The 19,387-nt window shown below is 59.3% G+C and overlaps 1 protein-coding gene across 1 annotated transcript in view; it reads left to right on the forward strand.

Annotated features, from left to right (window-relative positions):
• Positions 1 to 13,110: 13,110 nt before the first annotated feature.
• Positions 13,111 to 19,387, forward strand: part of SARDH (sarcosine dehydrogenase) — a 64,029-nt gene continuing 57,752 nt past the window's right edge. The window contains exons 1-5 of the mRNA XM_065878451.1: positions 13,111 to 13,447; positions 14,582 to 14,760; positions 16,239 to 16,418; positions 17,122 to 17,245; positions 17,437 to 17,537. Coding sequence (XP_065734523.1) covers positions 13,117 to 13,447; positions 14,582 to 14,760; positions 16,239 to 16,418; positions 17,122 to 17,245; positions 17,437 to 17,537 — 915 coding nt within the window. The 5' untranslated portion in view covers positions 13,111 to 13,116. The remainder of the gene's footprint in view (positions 13,448 to 14,581; positions 14,761 to 16,238; positions 16,419 to 17,121; positions 17,246 to 17,436; positions 17,538 to 19,387) is intronic.

Consider the following 19,387-nt stretch of genomic DNA (forward strand, 5'->3'; position numbering starts at 1 on the left):
CAGCAAGGACGTGGACAGGACTCGCCGATTTTCTTGGAAGAGTCACTCCGGTGCTGAAGCCTGTCTCCAGCTCTGAGACTCAGAGGGGAAATGCCCGCCAACCTTCCAGTCTTCAACAGCCCATGGGGATGGGGAGGGTGTTCAGAACCCTACATGTGATCCGTCCCACCATCAGCCTGCCCTTGGTGGCCTGTCCTGGGTACGCCACTTGTACATACAGGAGATCTGGGCCAGCCCTGCTTGGCTGCCACCACCAGAGTGCCGAGTAGAGGGAGCGCCTGTGGCGTCCCGAGCCAGGCTCTGGGTGACAGCTGAGGCCAGAGCTCACCTTGCCCTTGTCCTGTCGAGATGGCCTGCAGGAGCTTAGGTTTGAATGGCATATGCTGTCCCAGGGAGGGCTGGGGACCTTCCCCTTGGTCCCTTCCGCTCAGCCTCTGGACCCTCCGCCCTGCTGCTCCCAGGGGGAGGCGGAAGGGCCCAGAGCCAGGCTGCTGTGCTCGGGGACAGAGGGAGGGAGCATCGCCAGGGCCTGTGCGGCCCCCCGGCTTCCTGCTGTCCCTCTGCACCGGGGGTGTGCAGAGACCCTGGGGTGGCCGCTCTCTCGGGAGGGAGCCTTAGGAACCTTGAAGCTGCCGACCCCGCTCCCCAGTCAGTGGTACTGTCCTTTGCCCTGAGCCCTTGGTGTGTGTCTGTCCTGTCCTGCTGCCAGGTGGATACATGGTTCGCCAGCCCTCCCGTGGGCAGGAAGCAGACGGGGCTTTCTGCTGGCCTGGTCTCTGCTGTTCACTTTCCTCTCCAGAAGGAGGCCCCCCGCCACCACCCCCAAGCAGGCGGGCTCTCTGGGTGTCCCGCGTCCTGCAGGGGGGTCCCTGAGGGTCTTCCCAGCCTTTGCACAGATGTCGGTTCTAGCCCTCTGCAAGTCTTCCTTCCAAGGGCTCTTGCAGCCCACGAAACAGGGCCTGCGGCCACAGCCTGAAGTCAGTCAGTGCTCTTGGGGAAGCTCCACCCCCGAGCTTGCCCTCCACACCCCGCCTGGCCCTTGACCTCTGGCTGGCTTGGCCGGACCCTCTTCTCTCCGCCCGGATGCCGCCTGAGACCCAGTGACGCTGTCCCCTCCGAGTTCCGTGCCAAAGCTACGGGTGCAGCGTGGGCTTCGCGGGTCCCCCTTTCCCTTCGGTCAGCTGCGTGAGGTCGGGCGTTGCCAAGGCTGGCCCCTGCCGGGGTGGGCGCTGGTGGCCGCACTGCACCCTGGGGCTCCTCTGAGGTCAGCCTTGAGATCTCCAGCATCAGCTCAACACGGCAGCCTCCTGGCGTGGGGAGGAGACGGGGAGGGGTCTGAGAGGGCGTGTGCAGGCAGGAGAGACAAGGCAGCCAGCAAAGGCTTTTGGGAAATGAGGGTCACAGAACTGTATTTGGGGGCGGTGGGCAAAGCGGGGGAAGGAAGGATTTTCCACGGAGAGAGCAGACCCAAATCCTTGTCAGGGTGCACCCAGCACTTTGCACGTGACCTCGGCACAGCTGGCCCAGCTGTGAGCCCGGGATGGGAGGGGAGAAAACCAGCCGGCCAGCGCCTTTCGTGTTTACGGTTGTCGGAAGAGCTTTGGTTTCTGTTACTGATGTTGTTATAGGGTCTTGTTTCGTTTCGTTTTGGTTTTGGTTTGGCTCGTTTGCTTTTTAAGGGAAAAACAGGTTGGTAGTTATTTCCTCCAAAACTCCCAGTATATATCTGTGGATAATAAGGAAGAGATTTTATAATAGCAAGAAAATAATGTATATTTGAGGTCATGAAACAAGGCATCGTGATAACGAAGGACACTGAGAAAACCTAATTTAGAACCCTGGTTCTTGTGACTGTTTTGCTTTGTTTTTGTGTGTTAGGGAGCTTGTCTTGGTTGGGTTAGGTTTTGCACTGCAGGAAGCAGCAGGGGAGGAGGGCCGGGCACAGGCTTGGGACGCGGGTGGTTGCAGCAGGAGATGGGACGCCCTCTGGCGGGGCTTCGGACCTGGGGCCTGAGATTAGCTGTGAACACTTAGGAGCCCGACGCATGCGGGTCAGGGATCTGGGGGTCCCGCAGCTGGTGGGGACCCCAAACAGACGCAAACTGTACATTTGCCAATAGGTTTTTTTCAGACCACGGTTTCTACCACAAATAAACCTGAGTTCTTTTCTGCAGGAGTGGCTGGACTTTCATGCTGGGGAGGAGGGACTGGCTGGATTCCTGTGTGTCCAGAAGGGTCTGCCCCGTCCGGATACTGTCGGCCCAGGGGGCGGTGGCCTGGGTCAGACATGGGCCTTGGGGTGGCTCGGCCTCAGCCACCCGCTGGGGGTCTGGAGCGACAGTGACGCCGGGCCACCGACCAGGCACCTCCAGACCGGCCCAGGTCACGGGCTTCCTGTGCAGCGCCCTGTGACCCCTCCAGCAGCTCTCAGAGGCGGGTGTCACTGTCTTCTGTTTGGACGGGATTCAGACCCCAGCCCTGCCACTTGGGCATGTCCTTCACCTCCTGAGCATGTTTCTTTATATATATGTGTTGGAGATAAAAATAATCTCTCCGGAGGGTGACTCTGTGGCCTGTGGTAGAGAAAATCAGAACAGTACGGTAGAGACTTACTTCTCCCTTACGGGGAAGCAGTGCAGAGGTGGTAGCCCAGGGTGGCTTGGGGCCCCCACCACCCCCCAGACTGCCCTCATCTTCAGCATGCACTTCCTTCCTCATTGTTACCTCGTGGTCCAAGGTGGCTGCCAGAGCTGCTGCCATCGAGGCTGTGGGCAGATGCAGAAGCCGACACAGCACTCCCCCTCACTCTCCTTACCCAGGCTTAGGCATGTGGCCACACCGGGGGCTAAAGATGCAGGACCGGGGCTGGGTGCACAGCCTGGAGAATGTTGGGTCTTGTTACTGCGGAGATGGGACCGGACGGGACCCACCTTGGGGCGGTGAGGGCCGAGGGAGACTCGGAGCCTGGCTTAAGCTGGTGCCCCGAGAACCAGATGGGGGGACCGCCCCCTCTCTGAGAATCTCTCAGTCCTGAGTCCCCCGAGAGGCCAGGTGTTCCCACACCGCCTCCCCGAGAACCAGCCTCTAGTTCTGAGTTCTCGTGTCCACACGTAGGGGATGGAAAGGCCCAAACCCTCGCTGACCAGCCCCTGGGCCGGCACTCAGCTGCCCTGAGCTTGGACGGCCTTGGAGAAAGCTCCAGGCCGGGGAGCAGAGAGCTGTGGCGGCCTGAGGGGCAGCTGTGGGTGAACATGGGGCTGGGGGCCCTTGGGGAGGGCACCAGCAGCACCCGCTGAGGGGTCCAGACCGGAAAAGGGTGGGAAGCCCCAGGCCTGCGTGTGGACGGGGTGCAGGCCCAGCGGGGACAGGCCTGCCCGCCCGAGGTTACCCCAGACGCTGGGAAGCAGGTGGGAGCCGTGCGCTCCCGGTCTCTGAGGGTGGCTGCCTGCGGGCTCATAGGGGCACTGAGTGTCCTGCCCCTTGATTCTGACGACCACAGACTCCCCTTGGGCAGGGCCACTGTGGAGGCCTCTTGTGTCCGGAGTCTGAGAAACACTCCCTGGGTGAAAGAAGGAAACAACCCATTTGCTGAGGTGACGTGGACCCCTCCACCCCGCCACTCCACCACTGCTGACAGGAACACCCTGGAAGACACAGAATGCAAGGCTGAGCTTGAGAGAAGGGGCCCGTCCCAGACAGCAGAGACCTGGAGCAGAGCAGCTACCGGGAGCCAACGCCAGGGCAGCTTCTAGGCTCTCGGGCCACCTGGGGTTGGGTTGGGACCTGGGATTCTAACACGCGTGGCATCAGCCACAGGTCCTCACAGGCCAGGGAACTCGCTCTAACACACGTGGATCAAAACAAGATCACGGACCAGGACAAATATTTCAATGTGTTTTTTTAAAACTTTCCAGAAATAAAAGAATGAATTAACATAGAATGGTTAACCCTGGGCTTCAAAGAGAAAATAAAATCATAGGGCAGCAAGCGAAAGGTCAAGTGCCTTAACCGGGAGAACAGCTTGGGTTTGCCCTGGACCTCAGCCCATCAGTGTGCCCAAGGCTTCGTGCTCACAAAGTCTAAGTGCAAGGCAGCAAGTAGGCCGTGTCCCACCCTCAGCATCTCAGGGACTATTCTGCGTGGGAGCGCTGCTTACAGAAATGACCGGGGTCCAACCTGGAGCCGGAGGAGGGGGAACGCACCACCACAGGATCGGGGGGATGGTGCACCTCTATCTGCAGGAACACGTCTCAGACAAGGTGAAGATTTGGTTTCAGAACCTAATATAACGATTCTAAACCCTGTCCCTTAGAGAGAACGAATGTCAAAATGACTTCAGGAAAGCGCTGGGAAGAGAAAAAGACAGGAGGTGAGAGGCAGCATAGGTGCACTGGTTTCTCATCTTTTCCAGGTAGAAGTCAAGACCTGGTCTTGAAACCTGCAAACTAACAGAGGTGTAAGTACTCTTAACAGCATAAAGATAAACACTGAGAAAGAAGAGATAACGAACTAAAGTTGGACGGAGATGAGAGAGGAAGGGTAGGGAAGAGAAAATAGTCCAATTTCATCACAGCTCACGTAGAGGTGATGGATCCTGCCTGAAAAGAAGAGGCTTGGTGTCTGTTTCCGGCGGTGGGTAGGGGGATTGGCTTTCTGCTGCTGCCATGACAAATTACCAGCACACGCTGTCGTCTTAGGGTTCCGTGGGTTACAGGAGCCCCACACAGGTCCCCCTGGGCTGAAATCAAGGTGCTGCACGGGGCTGTTCCTTTCTGGAGGCTTTAGGGGAGAATGTGTCCCTGGCCTTTCTGGCTTCTAGAAGCCGTCTGCATTCCCTGGACCATAACCCCTTCTTCCATCTTCAAAGCCAGCAAGGTTGTATAGCCGACCCTTCTGTGGTCACGTCTCTCTGTCTCCCTCTGACCACAGCTGGGAAAGGTTCTCCACTTGTAAGGACACGTGATCAGATGGGTCCCGCCCACATAATCCATCTCAAGGTCCCTCGCTGTCATCACATCTGCAAAGTCTCTTTTGCCATGAGAGGTAACGTGGTCACAGGTGCCGGACATTAGGATGTGTCTGTCTCTGGGGGGCCGTTATTTGGCCTACAATGGTACGTTGGATACTCTGACCAGTCTCCCTTGTAAGCACAACAAAAGCGGTGGGAAAGTGTTTCTGATTTCATCAGTGAGCGGGTAATGAAGAAGAAACACTCAGAAGCCAAAAGGTGAGTGTAGGCAGGAGTCCAGAGAGGTCAGCTGGCTCCCTCGCCCAACCTAGTGAGAGCTTGAATACCACCAGTTCATAGAGCCCGGCTGGGTGTGGAGGAGAGGGGACAAAACCCAGCCCCCCACCAAAGTACCAAATCTAATAGGTGAGCTCTTTCTTGAAGCTGGGACCCCAGTGGACCTCACTCTACACGTCAAGATGACTGGGAGCTCACCATGGCTGCAGCCACCACAGCCATCATGGGACGGCCGAGAAAATTCTTTTTCTTGGACCTTGACAATGGGTGGAGGGAGAAGCAAAAACTTCCCTGAGGACGTGTTATGGGTCCAACTGTATCCCTCCCAAAGAGATACAATGAAGTCCCAGTACCTGTGAAAGTGACCGGATTTGGAAATAGGGTCTTTGCAGGTGTAGTCATGTTGAGATGAGATCACGAGCGTGGGCCCTGATCCAATATGACTGGTATCCTTATAAAAAGGGGAAATTTGGACACAGAGACAGACGTGCACACAGGGAGAACAGGCTGTGAGATGGAAGCAGGTCCTCCTTTAGAGCCCTTAGAAGCAGCCAGCCCTGCTGACACCTTGATCTTGGACTGCTGGCCTCCGGAACTGTGAGAATAAATCGCTGTTGTCTGTGGTACTTTGTTACATCAGCCCTAGGAGACACATACCATGTGTAACTAACTTGGCACCTAAGAAGGTTGCCGCCACAATTTGCACTTCCTGCGGGTCTGAAAAACCGGGAGCTGAGAGTGTAAAGTAGGATCACAGGTTGTTGATACTCCTGAGTGCCCGGAAAAAGGAAATGCAAATCATCTCCGGAAGAATCCGCTTTCAATTTCAGCCTCAAATAGTCCCTGAGGGAAAGTTCCAAGAAATACACACTCACTGTCCAAAAGCATAGGTAACACGAGGAAACGGGTAGCAAAAACCACAGGCCACTGAATCGGATCCACAAGCAGACTACCAAATAATTGTGCTTAAAATCAGCCTAAAGGGGATCGGAACTGTGTGTAATGACCAAGGAACCATGAAAAATAACCAAGCCGGTTAGACAATCAAACGAAACTTCTAGACCTGTAATCAAACTTTGGGACCATCGGGCAGCTGGGCTCAGACTGGACACCACAGCTTGACACGGTGTGGGTCAAGGAAGAAGCACCGTTGGGAGACATTTGCAAGGCGAGCCTAGAAGCCAGTGTTGCTGGCGGACACACGGTGTGTTTGCATTCCAGAGGATGACACCGTCACCCCTACCCCAAGACTACTTTCTTATAGTAGGAGCAGGAGGAAATGGCCTTGTCAGAGGGAGAAGTACAAGCAAACTCCTTGGGTTCCAGTGCTTATGGGAGTTGTCTGGGAATGCCTACTGCCCTGCCCTGCAGATCCTGGGGTGCAGGAGGGGCTCCTCTTTCTCTGATTCCGTCTAATCTGAGCCACAATTACTGAAGCCCGCGTGCCGAGGGCCCGTGCTCCGCGACAAGAGAAACCACCGCAGTGAGAAGCCCACGCACCGCAACGAAGAGTAGCCCCCGCTCGCCGCAACTAGAGAAAGCCCACATGCAGCAACAAAGACCCAACGCAGCCAAAAATAAAATAAATTTAAAAAAAATACTCCGTAACAAAACTTGTCGACTAATACTGAACTTGAACCAAAATTTGTGACCTTGATAGCTTGCACTGCAAAAGCAGAGGGCTGGAAGTAGCTGTTCTTTTCACACATTGTCCTTCTTTCAGGCTGGAACAAAAGCATTGATTCCTTGAACAAAAGTTTTATGTCTCCGTTAAGCATTTTCAACTTATCTATTTAAAATGTAATTTTGGAATTCCCTGGAGGTCCAGTGGCTAGGACTCTGCGCTTCCGCTGCAGGGGGCACGAGTTTGATCCCTGGTTGGGGAACTAAGATCCCTCATGCTGCGCGGCGAGCCAAAATTAAATAAAATATTCAGACATAAACTGTGTGGCCTCCATTTGTTTAAAAAATAATAATTTTTCCAAGTTTTTCCAAGTTGGAAAAGTAATTTTTCCAAATTTTCCAAGAAAATTACAAATGTACTAAATGTGCACAGATTACAGGGTTTTAAAATTACGGCTCTGGCTCAGATGGCTGTCTTAGGGCGGCTGGTTCCCCGTGCTCTAGGGGGGGTGGCAGTGGGGAGCTTTACTGAGAAGGTTTTACAACGCTTGTAGGTTAACCCAGACTCCTGTTCCTTAGTCACAAGTTGATGAATTTATTTTCCTTAACAATTTATTTTTGATCTTTTCCTTTCCCTAGAAAAAGAAAACCCACACATGCACCTAAAACCTATGTGGGCGCACTGGAACCGGCTGGTGCCAGCTCATGGGAGCTGAGGGTGTAGCCTCTTCCCAGGTCTCTATTCGGTGGCGTCCTTCTCATCGGCAGGTTGAAATCGGCCCCGGTGGGGGCACGTACACGGCAGAAGTCAGCCAGCGCTCCCCACCTGGAGAGCCAAGTGTTAAACGTTTAGCGGCACCCCACTGCATAAGGATGCTCGCTAACAACGATTAGCTGTGACAGTCCTGGAGGTTAATACACTTCACAGCATAGCTTCAAAATACATAAAGCAAAAACACACAGAATTATGGGGAGAAGTGGACACATCCCAGTCGCAGAGGGGGACACTCACACAGCACTCAGAGATAGCCGGCGGTATTCAGTAAGGAAGCTCCCTGCCAGGGGAGTGTTCCGTGTGGAGGGCAGCGGGACAGTCAGACAGAGCCCAGGCTGTCACTCCCAGTGGGGATCCACCTCCCTGCCCATCTGCAGGTCCCCTTTTGGGGACAGTCCCTGTCCAGGGGGCTGCATCCCCAGTCTCTGGGTTTAGCGTTCAGGGGTGTCATACTCACATGTGGCCACCAGGGGACGATGTTTCCTGGGAGGGCCCATTCTCCCCTGCTGTCCGGATCTTGGTGCTGGCCCCGCCCACACGAGCTCAGCGGCTGGAGTGACCAGTTCCAGCCCTACATTTGTTTCCATCGCAAATAACGTTGGAAAGAAATGACGGAGTGAAGTGGGAGCCTCAAGGCCCTGGCACGCAGCTGCCCACGCCCGCTGTGTGTGCGTGGAGGTAGGGCCCAGGTAGCTGCAGCCCACAGCCATCCTCACCTACCCTCGGCATGTGCGTCTAGGGGGAGGGGCACCCACCTGCCTCTCTGGAAGGACCACCACTTACCCCCAGATGATAAAACATTGTCTTCACGAAGGCATGGGCAGGGAGTTGATGTCATTTTTTTTTTAAGGTTCTTATTGGAAAAATAAAATCTTGGCAGTGCAAATGCAGCCCTCAACAGTTGTTCTGGAAGCTTCCCTGGTCCATGAGTTGCCCGGGTCTGGTGCCCATTAGCTGTGTTCTGTCTTGGTTTGCTCATCTCTACAATGGGCAACAGTGTTCCTCCCTCCCCTGAGATGACACACAGGAAGCACTCAGCAACTGCTGGCCCCCCTCGTGCCCCCCACCATAGGTGTGCCCTGGGGCAAGGCTCAGGGGCAAATGGGGCCGGTACCAGGTGTGGCTGGGTCAGATGTGGCCAGGTACTGTTGGCTGGTTACTTAATGTCCCTCCTCTGCAGGGCCACACGCAGAGCTCCGAGGAGGAACCTCCTCCTCTGGCCAGTCCCCCTGCTCCACCCTGGACGTCTGCCCAGTCAGAGGGCGGCCTGCAGACGCCTCCCTCTGCCCTGGGAGCCTGGCCAGCAGGTGGGTGTGGAGGGCTGGCCGGGGCTGTGGAGAGGGCCGGTCTGGGCCAGAAGGAGGTGTCTCAGGCCTGGTAATAACATGCAGAGAAACTTACAAAAATTCCCTGAAACTGACAGCCCGGGGGTTGTAGTCCCTGCTTCCCAGATGGGGAAAGAGGCTCCTCCAGGGGAGACCAGCCCAGATGGCACAGCAACCTGGCAGCAGGACCCTGGCCCAGGGTCCCTAGCTGGAGCCTGCCCACCTCCCGACCTGTGGCCCTCTTCCAGACCCAAGCAGCACCCAATCGATGACAAATCCTACAACGCTGACCCACGGGCAAGCCCAGCCCTCCAGCCACCACCCCTCGTCCAAAGTCCAGGGGGACTGGCTGCCCACTTGCTTGGGACAATTTTGCAACAGCTGCCTGTCTTTGAGCAGAGGGCAAAGAGAGGTCTGGGCTGCCTCGGCTGCTGTCCTGGGGCTGCAGTGACTACTGTGTCCCTCGCCTGGGCATCTCGTGTCTACGGGTCTGAGGAGGATGTGGTCCTGCTCCTTCCTAGCCCTCTCTGACCTGTCCTTCACCCCATCCAGGGAGGGCACCCCTGCCTCGGGCTGCAAGGCCAAGCCTACCATCTGCTGAGTGACCGGGCTGCTGTCCTCTCTGCCCTGGACCCCAGCACTGCCCCGGGAAGCCTTGTGCTGGTGGAGCCAGCCTTCCTCCAGAGAGGCCAAGGGGGGGTGAGTGACAGTCTCTGTCCCCATGATGGGGACTGACAATGGCGACAGCACATAGGCCAGAGCCCCCAGCCACCTCCTCCGAGATGGCCTCCTGGGTTTCTGCTGGAAAGAAGGACAGCTTGTTCAGGACCAACCCCCAACACAGCCAGCCTCGTGGTCACCTTGCCCCTCCCTGCCTCCATCTTCTTCCTGGACCCTGAGGCCCTCAAGGGCAGGGAATGGGTCATAGTTGCCTCTGGTCTCCCTGCAGTTCTTTGCACACAGTAGGTGCTCAGTAAATGTAGAGGGCAGACAAATGGACAGCTCAGTGGGAATAATCACACACGTTTGTTTGTCTGTATTAATCACAGCAGTATCGTGCCTCTGTCACTCCCTGTATCAGCAGCTGGCATTACTATTTTGTTCACTGACAGAAATTTAAATACTTTCTCTGACCCAGTGGGAGGAGGAGGTCCCATTTTACATCAGCACCTATTCTGATTCTTTGCACATTCAGAGGTGGACGTACTTACTCGTTCCAGATTTCCTCTGGACGTCTCCTCTGGGCATCTTCTGCCCGAGCACAAACCAGACGCCCTAGACCTAGCTTGAGGCCCCACTCCGTCTGTCTGACTGCAGGCTTGGTCTGGCTCCCCCACTAGCTTGCTGTGTGACCCGAGGCAAGCTGGCTCCCCTCTCTGGGCCCTGGTGCCCCCAACAGTCAAATGGAGGCAGGCATCCCTGCCCTGGGAAGCTGGTCGCTGTGAAGTGGAAAAGCCAGAGGCTCACGGATATCTCGCCCAGAAACAGAAGGATCTGGGAGCTCTGGAGGGCAGACGGGTCAGGAGCACTGTCCAGTGCTGGTGGTGCGGGCAACCCAGACTTCCTGACCTGCCTCCGAGGGCAGTGAGCGCCCCTTCCCTGGGGGTGAGCAGCTGAGGCTGGACAGGCAGCTCTGTGCTAAGGCCCTGGATCACCCCACCAAGGAGCCCCAGCCCCGGCACGGCGCTGCTGCTGACCCAGCACTTTCTGCCCACCTGGCCGCGCTAAGCTCCCTTCTGGCACGGGGAGCATGGCGGGCACAGGCAGGCAGGGGTGCACGGGTTCACCTGCAGAACCCTGTGACCCCGGTTTTAGGGAGGAGGGGGAGAGGTCACCTGCCCTGGCGCTGCTGCCCTCAGAACTGCCCGCTTGGCTGTGCCCGGCCCGCCTCCTAGAAGCCTGGCCGTGGGCGGTGCATCCTGTCCCAGCCAAGGGTGGGGGTGGGATGGGGGTGGGATGGGGGCTGGCAGCGCCTCCAGGGGCGGGGCCAGCGGGGGTTGGGGGCAGGGCTGGCCCCGGCTTCCCGCTTGGCTGTTGCTGGGGAGGAAGGAGGTGACGGCACTGCTGCAGCCACTGGGCCCGGCACTGGCAGGCCACTCGGGGCCAAGGGGCAGTGGCTGGCCGGAGGTACAGCCCTCGGGAGGGCAGGGCCCAGGCCCTTCCCGGGGCCCAGAGCTGGCTGGGCACAACCACGGGACACTCTGGGGGAGGCCAGGGGGCCTGGGCACCCTCCCAGCCCTTCTTCCCCCGCTGAGGCCTGTGTCTGGACCCTCCCTCCATCCCCCCACCCCCGGGCCCATCATCCTACCGCCTGCGGGGAGGGCTTCTCTGGGCCGCCCGGCTTAACAGCACGAGGCCAACCCGGTCTGTCTGACCCCGAACCCTGGCAATGAACGGTCAGGCTGCAGACTCTGGTGGGAGAGAGTTGGAGGGGGCAGAAGTGCACATCAGTGTGGAAGCAGATGCCCTGGCGGGAGGGCACTGGGCTGCCCCTGCTGGGGCCGTGCCCCCTCTACCCCCGTGCCCCCTCTACCCCCAGCCTGGGTGGGAGAACGGGACTGGCCATGCGCCGGGAAGGGGCACATGGCAGCACGTGGCAGCCCCCGCGTTGGCACAGGGGGAGGGAAGGAGGAGTCTGGATCGGAGGCCAGGAGGAGGGGGCGGGGCAGGGGGCGGGCAGATGCCTGGCCTTGGAAAGGCTTCCCGGGCACCCACGTGACGCTGAGTTTCCGACAGTAGGTCCTCACTGTTGGCGGCTCCTGGAAGGTTCAGGAAACCCAAGGACGAAAGGTAAGTGCAGACACGAGCCGGGCTGTACCTCCCCGTGCCCAGGGCGCCTGAAGCGGGGCAGAGCTGACAGAGGGACTGGGGTGCCCGGCCCCAGCCTCCAACCCCCCACCCCAAAGCCCCTCAACTCACCCTTGCCTGCTCCCTCCTCTGCCCCTACCCCCTGGGGGGCGGTCTCTGTGGTGAGGGCAGGGCAGCCCTAACCGACCTGAGAGCCCGGGTGCCTGCGGAGGAGTGGAGGGGGTGCAGTGGGCAGTGCCCACCTGTGAGGGCGGGAAAGGGTGTGGCAGTGGGTCCCCCCCAGCCTCTCCTCCCCCAGACCAGGCCCCGAGATGTCTGCGGACTGGGAGTTTGGGAGGGGGCAGGACAGCCAGCAGGCTTGGCCACACGGCAGCCCTGTGACCTTGGTCACCTTGGCGGGCCTCTTTGGGCCTCAGTCTCCCCCCTCTGTGAAATGGGGACAACAGTCATCTTGACTTCCGAGCAGAGAGAACGCGTGTTCCCGGCTTGCCATGTGGCACATGCTTGGAAATGGAAGTGGTCTTAATTAACTGGCTAATTGATATCAATCACGGCTATTAACGTAGGTGCGGGACCCACCTCAGTCCCTCGACCCAGCCAAACCCCTCTTACTTTTCCTGCTGATCCCACAAGTGGGCCCAGGAGCCTCTCTGAGGCGTCCTTTCCCCTCTGTGTTCCTCGCCTCCGGGGAGACACCGCTGCTGCATCCTGTCTCCTTAGAAGGTGGGTCCCCGCCACAGTTTTTTTCTTAGAATGATGAGGCTCTTCTGACCGGGGAGGGATGCAAGGTGAGCCCTGCAGGCTTCTGGGAGGTCACCGAGGAGGAGGGAGGCTGGTTGCCCATCCTCCGAGTCCCTACCTGGATTCGAGATGGCCCGAGGGAGCCGGGGGCCTGGACCCCACCGCGTTGCTCACCTTCTGCCTCGGGTCCCAAAGGGCTGTGGAGTCAACGTGGCAGAAATAACTTCTGTCTGGGGCTGAGACGGGAGTTGCCCCAGAGGGCGTGTTGGGTACAGGCTGGAGGGTTGGGTGTCCCTGCCCCAGGCTCCCCGCCACCCACCCTGTGGCCCTGCAGCCCTGCAGCCCTGCCCCGCCACGCACACTGCCCCCCTTCTGCCCCCACCGTGGTCTTCCCTGGGCCCAGCCAGAGCCTGTAGTGTACGAGGCCCTCAGTACACGTGGACAAATGCACGGGTGCACACGTGACGTGGGCGGGTGGCAGGAGGACGGCCGGAGTGCGACAGCGCGGGGGCCCTGGGGTTCACTTGCACAGAGCCCTCTGCGCCCCAGGCAGCCCCGACTCTCTCCCCAGCTCCCTGCGGTGCTCAAGCCGAGTCCCCATGGCCTTGCTGAGCCGAGCCCTGCGTGTGGCCGCCACCTGTCCTCGCCGGAGCCCTGCCCGGGGCCTGGGGCTGCGACTCCTGAGCAGCGGGGCCCGGCCCGGCCCTGAGAAGAGTGTACCCTACCAGCAGACCCTGAAAGAGGCCCGGGACCCCCGCGCGGGCGCCCAGGGCCCAAGCCGGCCCCTGCCCAGCACAGCCAATGTGGTGGTCATCGGCGGGGGCAGCTTGGGCTGCCAGACCCTCTACCACCTGGCCAAGCTGGGCGTGAGCGGGGCGGTGCTACTGGAACGGGAGCGGCTGACCTCCGGGACCACCTGGCACACGGCGGGTAGGGGCCTGGGTGCACGTGGGGGCGGGAGGGACTGCACTTAGCCGGGGGCCAGCTCTGGGTTGGCAGCCGGAGGCCTGTTAGAGGCAGCTGAGCTGGAGGGGGAGGACATGGGGAAAAGACGCGGGGTCCTTCTGAGGGTGAGCCTGCGTGCCCCCTGAGTCTCTGAAGAGCTGCGGAGGGGAGGAGGGAGCAGACGCTGACTGGGGGATCCTGGAGGGCAGAGCAGAGACCAGAGCTGGGAGCCCAGGCAGCTGTGTATTCAAAGAGCAGAAGCCCCTTCCCTGGACGGAGCTACCCGGCGTGAGCGCCGTCCACGGGGTGCAGAGGATGGACGGGGAAGGGGCCATCAGGGGGTGTCCTCCGTGGGCACCATGGTTCTCAGCCAACTAGCCAGTGGGCATATAGTAAAAGCACCTACTGTGTGCACGTCCCCAGGGCAGCCAACCTTTTGCCTTAACCCTGCATTAAGTTTGCCAGGCTCTGTGGGGAAAACACTCCCACTTTGGCCAATGTGAGCGTGATGTCGCTGGATGTGGAGCTGAGAAGAGGTTCAGGCATCACGTGTTTTGAGAGCTGACACAGCCGGCCCTGCACGCCACTGCCCCTGCCTACCCACCGTCCTGTCTCGGCCGGGCCCACACAGCCTCTCCCCCACTGCTACCTCTCCCCTGGCCCCCCGCTCCCCAAACTCTGCTCGGAAGGGAGCAGCTTTGTTGGTGAACAGGCTGCCTTTGGACTTCAGTCAGTCCTGGGTTGGGGTCCCGGCCCCATCATCACCCGTCCTGTGATCCTGGGCACAGAACCGTTTGGTGCCACCTTAATTTCACTATAAGCTAGTCATGCCTGCCTCCCGGGACTGCTCTGTCACCCAGTGATAGGCTCAGTACACAGTAGGTGCTCCATAAATGGGAGCCTTGGGTATCGTCACGCTCTGAGTTGCCCAAGGGCGATGTCCTGGAACTCAGCTTTGACTCCATCACTTCCTGCTCATCAGCCGCTCGGGGCTCTCCGTGGCCTGCAGAGACGCTCCCCGCCCACTGCCTGGTCTTCAGGAGCCCTGGCCTGCTGGGAGGAGCCGGGGTGCAGCACTGCAGTGCTGGGGCTGACGGCGCCCCGCCCCTCCCCCGCCAGGCCTGCTGTGGCAGCTGCGGCCTAGCGACGTGGAGGTGGAGCTTCTGGCCCACACGAGGCGCGTGGTGAGCCGCGACCTGGGGGAGGAGACGGGGCTGCACACGGGCTGGATCCAGAACGGGGGCCTGTTCATCGCGTCCAACCGGCAGCGTCTGGATGAGTACAAGAGGCTCATGTCGGTGGGTGCACCCCTGCCAGGGCGGGGACTCATGTCCTGGGTGCACTCCCGCCCGGGCGAGTGAGTGGCTCGTGTCGGTGTGTGCCCCCCTGCCGGTGGTGGGTGGGGCAGCGTAGCACAGGGAAGGAGCCCCGAGAGATCTGGGTTCAAGCCCTGGTGCTGCCCTTGCTGGTCGGGCCACCTGGGCCAAGTGGCGTTGCCTCCGAGCCTCGGCATCCTCACCTGTAAAATGGGACCGTTGCGTTACGCAGCACCGTTTGCCGAGCCTCAAGGCAGGAGAGGCCCGATAACCGGGAGTCATCGGCATGCACGGTGCTCACAGGAGTCAGGATGCATGATGAGAAACTGCAGTACCCAGGAGGAAGGACCACCCTTCTCCCGGCACCGCTGACGGGGCTGAGGGAACGCCATTGTGGGCGAGACGGCAGAGAAAGCCTTCCGCTGTGGAAGGCCCTCTGCTGGGGCGGAGAGTTGATTCTTCACCCAGGGCAGCCAGGCCCGGACCCCAAATTCCAGGGCGTGGCCGAGACTGGCCCCTCCAGCAGTTCATTCCTTATTGAGCACCAACTGAAGAGTGGCTCAGGGCCCAGCGAGCAGAGCGGCCCGTGCGGGTAGCACAGGTACACTGTCACAGGGATGCCGAGCTCCTCTGCCCGGGCGGAAGCAGCGGCACCTGGCTTCATTAGAACGGGCTGGGTCTCTGGGGTTAGGAGGTGGCCCCATTCTGCCCACTCCCCCCACCTCTCCCCGCCCCCCGCCCCCCGCCGCCTTGCTCACTCATCAGCTGCGATGGAGGCTCCAAAGGTGCCCAGGCAACCTTTCAGCTCAAGCGCTGAGCGAGGTCTCTGCAGCTTTTCAGGCCCACTGCTCGGAGAGAGAATCTGATTGGCTCAGCTCGTCTCTAGTTGGGCGGAGCCTGTCCCGATGGATGGATGCCTGGGGGCATTTGATTGGCTGCCCTTGGGCCAATCAAATGAGCCGGGGGTGTGGTCTGTCACACAGTCCGGGGCCTGGGACTGAGGACTGCAGCGGTCTCTCGTCGGGGCAGCTGGTCTGACCATCAAATCTGGTTGAAGCTCAAAATATCAGACCTATGGGGATTATTTTTATTTATGTCATACAGTAAATCCTTATGTGCCCGGGACTGGTCTAAGCTCTTTAAAGGTGTCAACCACATAAACCATTATCACCCCCATTCCCCCAGGTGACGTTAGCAACTTGCCCCACGTCACATGGCTCATGTTAGAGCTGGATGGGGGAGGCGGGAGGGCCCCAGAGCCTGCTTCCGAGCACTACGCGGGCTCCTTACTCTTCCTCGGAGCTGGCCCGAGGGACGGGGGCCGCTGGGGCACAGTGGCCGGCTAAGGGTTCCTGGGGGACACAGGGTCCGAACTGACCCTTGGAGGCCCAGACGGGGAGGGGAGTGGCCAAGGGGGTCTGCTCCCCGAGGGCTCAGTTACTTTCCTCTGGGTCCCCCAGTTGGGCAAGGCCTATGGCGTGGAGTCCCACGTGCTGAGCCCGGCAGAGACCAAGGCACTGTATCCGCTGATGAATGTGGAAGACCTCTACGGGACCCTGTACGTGCCTCATGACGGCACCATGGACCCCGCCGGCACCTGTACCGCCCTCACCAGGGCCGCCACTGCCCGCGGAGCACAGGTACAATGGCCTTCCGGCCCTGGGTCCCCTGCTCCCAGCCCACCCCTCCTGCCTAAGAACCCCAAGACCGGAAGGCAAGAGAACACGTGCCGTTCTCTCTGCTCGACATAGGACCTGAGCCTCTAATCCGGTCCTGCAGAGGCCGGCCGGCCTCAGGTTTGTCCCCCAGGTCAGCTCTCCTCCCTTCCCCGAGGTCTGGCCCTGCTGGAAGAGTGAACCCGCCCCAAATCTCTTCTTGTAATTTTTATCTTCTTTTGTCTCGAATACACACATAGTTGTAGGAAAGATTAGAAAAGGCAAATAAGCAAGAAAGAAGAAATGAGGATCACCCAGAGGTAACCAATATTGACGTTGTAGTTTTACTGCAAGTACTTTTCTATGAAGATGTTTATGTAAATCAAATGGAGGCAGACTGCACTGTATGTGACCTTTTACCGCAAGCATCTGTCAGTCAAATGAGCCCTCCTTTTCATTTTGTTTTTCAAAAAAAGCCTCTGTCTGGGGGGACAAGTTCTCCAAGTCAAGGAACACGTGGAGTTAGTTTCCACCCTGTGGTCACCCCGTTTCCCCAGTGGGGTCACATGAAGCCTGCCTGAGCAGAAGCAGGTGTCCTGGGTACCGCCTGGGCTGGAGGTAGGAGAGGGTAGGTGGTCAGTGCTCAGAGCGCCCACATGGCTTTGGAAGCAGCTCTTCTCGCTCTCAGGTCATCGAGAACTGCCCGGTGACCGGCATCAGCGTGCGGACGGATGATTTTGGGGTGCGGCGGGTCGAGGCTGTGGAGACAGAGCACGGCTCCATCCAGACACCCTGCGTGGTCAATTGTGCCGGTGGGAACACGTTTCTTCTGGGCTCCCAAGTGGCCACCCTGGCTGCTCCCTAAACCTGGCCTTTCTTAGGGGTGGGGGCCCAGGCGTGACCTGGGGAGTCACTGCCATGGCAGACAAGCCTGCAGAGGCGCCCAGCTGGCTGGCCCCCGCCAGGTGCCAGCAGAGCTGAGCTGTCTGTGCTCTGCCTGCAGGAGTGTGGGCAGGCGCCGTGGGCCGGATGGCTGGCGTCAAGGTCCCGCTGGTGGCCATGCACCATGCCTACGTCGTCACCGAGCGCATTGAAGGGATCCAGGTGAGTAGACGGTCCCAGGCACCAAGTGGGTGGTGCACAGACCTGGCTGTGAAGCCCAGCACTTGTCGGTTCCTTCATCGCCCTGAGCGTCAGTGGCCTCATCTGTGAAATGGGACTCCTCATGACTGGAGGTTTTGGGTGGCCTGAGAATGAAATGAAGTAGCACAGGTGTAACCCGAGGGTCCCGACCCCCTTTGCCTTCGGAGCATGGCTTCTCACTGATGCCCAAGCCCATCCTGCGTGGTGCGGCCAGTCTGGCTTTTGCCATGTTCTGTGCCCCAGGTGTTTCTGGGAACCTCTGAATGTTTGCATGCTCCCAAATGTGCCCTGGGTGCCAGTCTCAGAGGACATTGATCCCTGGCCCTCAGAACCTCCCAGGGAGACCTAGAGACACCTCTGCCAGAGGAGGCGGTGGTGGGGAGGGGAGCTGTGCACCCCCTGCCCTCTCTCCTCTCCTCCCTTTCTACCTCCCCTCTCCTCCCTTTCTACCTCCCCTCTCCTCCCTTTCTACCTCCCCTCTCCTCCCTTTCTACCTCCCCTCTCCTGTGCTGGTGGCAGGTGGCTTCCTGTCGCCTTGTCACTGACCACTCCTCTTTCCCTCCAGCCTCCTCCCCCTCCCTCCCTCCATCCATTATCCCTCCACTCATTTCCTTCCCTCTGTTCCTCTTGCCATCCCTGCATCCGTTCATCCCTCCTCCAATCCCTCCCTCCCTCTAGCCCTTCATCCATCCATTGATTCATCTATTTATCCATCCATTCATCTGTCCGTCCTTTCTCTCATGTATCCATCCAGCCATCACCCCCTCTACCCATTCATCTCTCCCTGCACCCATTCCTCCATCATCCATCCGTTTATTAATCCATCTAACCCTCCCTCCCCACCCCTCTCTGCGTCAAACATTCACTGGGTAAGCTCTGTGCTCCAAGCCCTCATCTAGAAACTGGGACTATAACAGAGATAAGAACCTAGTTCTCGCCCAGGTGAGCTGGGGGAAGGGTACAAACAAGTGAAGATATTATTTATTTTAAAACAAGCTGACAGGGGCTCCCAGGGGGCAAGCACAGGGGCTATAGGGACTCCCAGCCTATGGACCAGGGAGGTGCCCTGGTGGAGGCCATGTCTGAAGGATCTTCTGAGGCATCTGAAGGGTGGCAGAGAGAGAACGAGGGGGAGAAGGGGAGGATGCAGAGCCTGGCGGCCGGGGAACTGCAGGCAGTTCAGAGAAGCGGGCCTGAGGGTGTGGGTGTGGGGAGAGTGTGAGAGACCAGACTGACCTTGTTTAGGGTCAGGCTCCAGCAAAGAGGGTCCTGGGAGCCTCGTCGCTGCCCTGGACAAGCCTGGCTTCCCTCTGGTCACCAGGCTGGCCACTGGGTGGACCCAGTGGCAGAGGGGTGGGGGAAGCTGGCGCGGGGCCGGGGTCTCCACCGCTCTTGCCACCCGCCCCCCCACCCACACACACAAGGTTCCCCCGTTCGTGGAAGAGTTTAATACAATCCAGCACACACACTCCTCCCAAGGGCTGCTGTGTGCCCTCCGGGTGGGGCTCTGGGGAAAGAGAGGCATCACTGCAGCTGTTGGTGCGAAGAGTCCCTGGCCCTGGTTCTGTGGGAAATATCCCCCGTGGCCGCCAGGGGTCGCCCTCAGGCCGCAGTGGGCTCTCGGGGGCTGGGCTAAAGCTGGGGACAGGCTGGGGGCAGAGCAGGGCTGTGTCCTACAGAGCCCAAGACTGGGGCCTCAGTCTCTCCGTGTCCTGGTACGCAGGATGCCCAGCTTTGAGACGGCTTTCAGGGAGAAGCAGGGCCCACTCTGGGCCCAGGGACCCGCACCCTGAATTTTAAGGTCAGAGCCA

Source organism: Phocoena phocoena, chromosome 6 (assembly GCF_963924675.1).
Source record: "Phocoena phocoena chromosome 6, mPhoPho1.1, whole genome shotgun sequence".
Taxonomy (NCBI): domain Eukaryota; kingdom Metazoa; phylum Chordata; class Mammalia; order Artiodactyla; family Phocoenidae; genus Phocoena; species Phocoena phocoena.